The 6,000-nt window shown below is 61.1% G+C and overlaps 1 protein-coding gene across 3 annotated transcripts in view; it reads right to left on the bottom strand.

Moving 5' to 3' along the window:
- Positions 1–428: 428 nt before the first annotated feature.
- The window catches only part of CLPTM1 (CLPTM1 regulator of GABA type A receptor forward trafficking), a 38,807-nt gene continuing 33,235 nt past the window's right edge, over positions 429–6,000 (bottom strand). For all 3 annotated transcript variants that reach the window (XM_003817542.4, XM_034944246.3, XM_034944245.1), the window contains exons 9-14: positions 5,605–5,698; positions 3,211–3,401; positions 2,851–2,946; positions 2,423–2,558; positions 1,370–1,537; positions 429–1,159 (exon numbers count right to left, since the gene is read on the bottom strand). In XM_003817542.4, coding sequence (XP_003817590.1) covers positions 873–1,159; positions 1,370–1,537; positions 2,423–2,558; positions 2,851–2,946; positions 3,211–3,401; positions 5,605–5,698 — 972 coding nt within the window. In that variant the 3' untranslated portion in view covers positions 429–872. The remainder of the gene's footprint in view (positions 1,160–1,369; positions 1,538–2,422; positions 2,559–2,850; positions 2,947–3,210; positions 3,402–5,604; positions 5,699–6,000) is intronic.

Here is a 6,000-nt window from a genome sequence, read left to right as displayed (position 1 = left end):
TGGAATCTTGCTCTGTTGTCCAGGCTGGAGTGCAGTGTGTGATCTGGGCTCACTGCAACCTCCGCCTCCCGAGTTCAAATGATTTTCCTGCCTCAGCCTCTCGAGTATCTGTGATTACAGGTGCCTGCCAGCATTCCCAATTAATTTTGGTATTTTTAGTAGAGACAGGGTTTCACTATGTTGGCCAGGCTGGTCCCAAACTCCTGACCTCAAGTGATCCATCCACTTCAGCCTCCCAAAGTGTTGGGATTATAGGCGTGAGCCACCGCGCCCGGCCAGGTATGGCTCTTGACACAAGGTCACAATCCCCACCTTTACACGTCCCGTACCCTGCAGGTCACTCTCCCAGACCCAGGAAAGCCACCTCATCCCTGCTTGAAGCTGTTCTCCAAGGCAACAGAGGAAGGCACGAGGAGGAGGGGCAGTGCTGAGTTTAAGTTAAACACCCATATGAATTTATTAAATCCAGACTGTGTTAAAGGGCGGCGGTCTAGGAGGGGGAGTGTGGTAGGGGGACGAGGGACAAGATGATGAACGGCCGTGGGCATCCCGTAGGGGGGCCCGGCCCCACCCCCGCCCAACCCACCCCCTCGGCAACGCTGCATCGGCTTCACCATGATTCCCAGTGGTGCTGGGCTGGCAGGGCGAGATGGCTGGAAACACAGAGGGACAGAGGGACAGACAGTGCCTCCACAAACAAGCCCTGGCCTGCCCCGGCCCCTACGTCACACGCTGGGCCCTGACCTGAGGCGGGCCTCCCACCGCCCCGGCCTGATCTGTCCAGGGAAAGGGCGACAGGGAGGGGAGGCGAGGGGGCCGGGACGCAGGGGTAGTGGTCGCCAGGAGCCGGAGCAGGTGAGGACCAGTCTCGACTAATCCTTTTTCTTGTCCTCTGCTGGCTTTGGAGGGGCTTCCTGGGGCTCGCTGGCAGAGCTGGCCCCCTGGGTGGGCTTGGTGGGCAGGGACGTGGAGGCCTCCTCCCTGGTGGCGGTGGTCGTGGTGGGTGCAGGTGTGGGCGTGAGGGCCCCTGCTGCTGTGGGAACCTCGGCCACGGGGGCGGCAGCTGTGGGGTCTTCTCCACTCATGCCAAACTCGTTGACTCGGGTGGGGTCGACGCGGTAGATCCACCGTTGGTAGAGGTAGATGAAGAAAACCACATCTGGAGAGGGGTGGGAGGCAGTGTGAGGTCGGGCTGGCCCGTCCACAGCCAGGTGGGCCTGGGTGGAGAGGGCGTGATGCAAGGGCGGGGCCGAGCCCCCTCAGATTGAGCACCCCATCTGGGGCCGTGGCACCCCCTCAGGCCTGGGCCCTAAAGACTGCCTCAGGGCCCTGTTCCGGTGGGAGCCCCCACCTGCCCACTGGGCCTCACCGTCCCGCAGGCAGCCGATCCGGTACATAACGGGCATCTTGATGACAAAGGCGAACAGGTCGTCGATGAATGTGTTGAGGGCCTTGTAGGTGAGCATGCGCCAGGGAAGGTGGGCCACAGACTTGAGCTTGTAGTTGATGAAGAGCTGGGGCGTCATGGTGATGAAGCCTGCAGTGAGAGCACCCATGAGCAGAGGGACGGCCTCTCCCACCTCTCCCCTGTGCACTCTGCACTGGCCATACCAGCCCCCTCACCACTTCCTACACCTGGGCACACTCTACCACTTCCTACACCTGGGCACACTCTACCACCTCCTATACCTGGGCACACTCTACCAGCGGCCTCTGCACTGGTGGGGCCTTCTGTCACATCCGCACAGCTCTCTCCCTGGATATCTGAGGCCTCGGTTTAAATGTCCTGTCCTCAGAGGGGCCCCCGGACCCCTATTAATGTGCATCCTCCCACCACTCTGCCCTTCACAGTACTCACTATTGGCTGTGATTCACCTGGTCTTTTGTTTTTTGAGACAGGGTCTCACTCTGTCACCCAGGCTGGAGTGCAGTGGCGTAATCATGGCTCACTGCAGCTTCAACCTCCTGGACTCAAGGGATCCTCCCACCTCAGCCTCCCAGGTAGCTGGGACTACAGGCACGCACCACCACTCCCCAATAATTTCTGTGTTTTTTTGTAGAGATCGGGTCTTGCCAAGTTGCCCAGGCTGGTCACGAATTCCTGGGCTCAAGTGATCCTCCTGCCTCAGCCTCCCAAAGCATTGGGTAACAGGTGTGAGCCACTGCACCTGGCCCTACTTGTTTACTTGTTCCCAAGACACAAAGGCCCCCTGAGAATGAGGACTGAAGCGTACTGTTCATGTCCTCCCTGAAGTCCTCTCTGACCCCAGATGGGGCCATGTGTGCCCTCGGGCCTCCCTATATCCCAGCTCTGCCCACCCTAGGTTGTCCCTGTCTGGGGATGGGTCTGTCTCCTACACTGGGGCTGTGAGCCCTGCCCAGCATGGGGCCGGCTCTCTCCTGGGGCGGCCGGACCGCTCACCGAAGGTCAGCAGGAAGCCGTAGAGCATGCTGAGCACCCAGGAGTACCAGCCCTTGTGCTCCAGGTACAGAAGACTGTAGACGGCATAGCAGCCCAGGAGCGGGAAGAGGATCCAGGACAGGTACCGGAATGCCATCTGTGGGGCCACAGGGTGGGGCTGTCAGCCAGCTCCTCGGCCCTGCCTGGCAGCCCTGCTCCCCGCCCTCACCCACCACACCTGGTCTGGCAGGCCGGGCAGGGGGAATTTCCAGGTAGCCCTGGGGACTCTGGACTCGCCCAGGAAGCAGTTATGGCAGATGGGGGACACAGAGGACGTGGCACAGGCTGTAAAGCATGGGTCCAGCAGACAGATGGCCGGCCCCGGGTGCCTCAGGGATACGTGGGTACCTGGAGACCACCCCCAGGGGCCCACTGTGCAGGACACTCACATCATCATACACTTTGGTCGAGGACTCGATATACGTGGACTTGTCCTTGAAGGATAGGCGGGGGAAGATTCCTGCCACCCTGTGCTCTCGGTCCAGCTGTGGATGAGGTGGGTGCCATGGTCAGTTGCTACGCTGGCTCCCACCCCACAAGCCAGAACCAGCCCCTGCCCTTCCCCACCGTTCCCAGTTCCCCTGCCCCATGTGTGACCCAAAAAATCCCCTGGTGAGAAAATCCCCTCAGTCCTGGGAGTGAGGCACTTGCTGGGAATCCCCCGGGGGCCAGCTCCAGGGTCCAGCTGGGCCACACTACCCCCTCCCAACCCCTGCAGCTCCCGAGACAGCATGGCGCCCCAGCCTTACCCGGACGTCCATGACCTTGGTGATCTTCCAGAGGTCGATGAGGACCCCAATGAAGACGCTGACCTGGACCACGAAGTTGGTCTCGTTGTCCAGGATGTAGAGGAGGACCACGAATGACTGGAAAACGCCAAAGAAGACGGAGCGCACGGACAGGCCCTCCAGGGACTGCCGGCTGTTCCAGAACTGGATATCTGTGCGCAGGGGGTAGGGGGGAACCAGGAGGCTGAGGAGGTGCTGAGACCCTACTGCAGCTCCCTCAGGCCCCCTTGGCCTGCATCCTCACACACTGGGGTGGGGCTGGGTCCTCAGGAGGGGTGCTGAACGAGACCCCTCTCTCCCAGGAAGGCTCTCTCATTCATTGGGTGACCCCCAGAGCACCAGACAGGCGGCACCCCTGGAGCCCTCCCATAGGACGTCAGCACGCAGCACCCCAAGGTGCAGTCCCTTGACTGATGGTGACGGTGACTGGTGCCATGGACAGGGCTCACCACGTGCCAGGTGCTAAGGACTGGTCAGGGAAGCTGCTTCCCTGAGGCCAAACAGCCTGGCATGGCAGAATCTGAAGGGACGCAGGGTCTGTGCCACACCATGGTGCCAGCTCGCCCTCCCTGGGAAGGAAGATCTGTGGCATGCACTTCAAGACCACCTCCTCCAGGCCCCTGCCCTGACACTGGGAAGGAACTGGCTCACAGCCATGCTCAGGAAACTGACAAGGGCCCTGGGCTCCAGTCTGGAGCTCCTTCCAGTGCTCCGCCTAGATGCTGCCAAGGATCCATGTCAGCGTGCTCCTCTCTGAGCCCTGGTCTCACCACGGACACCCCTCTCTTGACCCCGCCCGGCTGAGCATCTAACCGCAGCCACAGGAGGCTGAGCCACCACGTCTGTAGCACAGTGGTGGAGCCAGGTCTGCAGTCCTGCAGAGTCAGGGCCAGCTCTGCACTCAGGGAGTGAGGGCTGTGAATTCTGGTCCATCTGCACCCTACCCCATCCCAGAGCTCCCCCACATCCCAGAGCTCTGGCACACTCCAGAGCCTCACCCCACCCACCCCTGCCCATCAGAATGACCCCTGTCCCAACTGAGAAGAATGGGTCTGGAGACAAGGTTCTGGTGGGTTCTCGTGGGAGCAGTTGGGCCCAAGCCTCTCCTTAGACCAGGGAGGCCACACAGCACTGGTGCCAAGTGAGGCCTGCGCCCCCTGCTGCATGACACTGGGGAGGACAGCCTTCTTGTGCCTCATTTCTCACTGGACCCCAGCCAAGCCAGCTCCCAGACAGAAGGGTCCCGTCTCCCAGCGACAGCTGGTAGATGGCTGGCTGGGGTCGGCACCAGCTCCTGTGCCTGTATGACACTGCATTCTTCCAGATGGTAGTTCTCAATAATGGCAAGAGCATCCTTTTTTTTGGAACAGGGTCTCACTCTGTTGCCTAGGCTGGAGTTCAGTGGTGTGATCATGGCTCACGGCAGCCTTGACCTTTCAGGCCCAAGCCTCCCGAGTAGCTGAGACCATAGGCACGCGCTGCCATGCCCAGCTAATTCTTAAAAAAAATTGTGTAGAAACGAATCTCGCTTTGTTGCCCAGGCTGGTCTCAAACTCCGGGGCTTAGGCGATCCTCCCACCTTGGCCTCCCAAAGTGCTGGGATTACAGGCGAGAGCCACCACCAGGCCGGCAATAGCATCTTAATACCAGGAAAACTACTACTCATCCCTCTTGCCGCCTGCGGGAGCTACAGGGCCGCAGGCCACTCCTTCAGACTGGGGTGCTCTGGACAAGGAAGAAGTGGCCTGCAGGGCCTAGAAGATGAGAGTTGGGGCTGGAACCATCTGCCCCTTAGGAACCGTGTGACTGGGCAAGTAACATCCCTGAGCCTCTGGCTCCCATAGGGCTCAAGGAGCTACTGGGGAGGGTACCCAGGACAGTGCCTGGCATGTGGCTGCTTCTCCTCAAACGCTGGCCATCAGTATGGTCAGCCTTAGAACCTAGGGACCTTTGGGGGACAGTGCTCCTCCTTCCCACTCGGGCAGGCCCCGTCCACTCAGCCCTAAGCGGCCTCCCGCAGCAGGCAGCCTGCCGGGCAGGGTGGCGGGAGCAGCTCCGGGGCTTCCCTGCTCTTGGCTCTGGAGTTCCCCAGCCCTGCTTCCTGGCAGTATTGGCCTGGCCTCTGCCCCACCAGCGGGCCAGCCCCTCCCTCAGCTCCACACCCGGTGGGTGGGAATTTCTGGGTTGGGAGTTTTGGGGCCACTGCCCCTCCCCAGCTCACTAGGCCTCTGGAGAGTGGGGCTGAGAGACCCCAGGCAGGGGGAGGACATGTGGGGAGGGAAGGGAGGAGGAAGGGGGCAGGTCCTATCCCCCACCCTGCACAGCCTCTCACTAGCCCTGGGGTCCCGTTCCTACCATTCTTGAAGGCCAGGAACTCGAAGACACTGTGAACGATAGACACGATGATGGTGAGCGCCAGCAGGTAGGGGTTGGTCTCCAGCAGGGCCACCTGCAGGGGACACTTGTGAGCACATCCTGTCCCCACCCAGGAGCACCTTCACTAGCTTTTGTCCCGAGGGCTGCCCCTGGGGCCACCTGTAGAGGGAGGCTGAAGGTGGGCCAGCCAGGAGGAGACTGGGTCAGAGATGGGCAGATGGGGAGAGAGAGGAGGGTGACTCACAAAGACAGAAGAGACGGGGAGATGGCACTAGGGGAAGAGGCAGAGGCCAAGGGAGTGCTGCGGGGAGTGGGTGAAGGGACACTGGGAGCCAGGAGCAGAGACCCAACAGTGACGACAGCCCAGGAGGCAAA

The sequence above is a fragment of the Pan paniscus genome, chromosome 20 (genome assembly GCF_029289425.2).
Source record: "Pan paniscus chromosome 20, NHGRI_mPanPan1-v2.0_pri, whole genome shotgun sequence".
Taxonomy (NCBI): Eukaryota; Metazoa; Chordata; class Mammalia; order Primates; family Hominidae; genus Pan; species Pan paniscus.
This window is presented reverse-complemented; position numbering and strand designations above follow the sequence as displayed.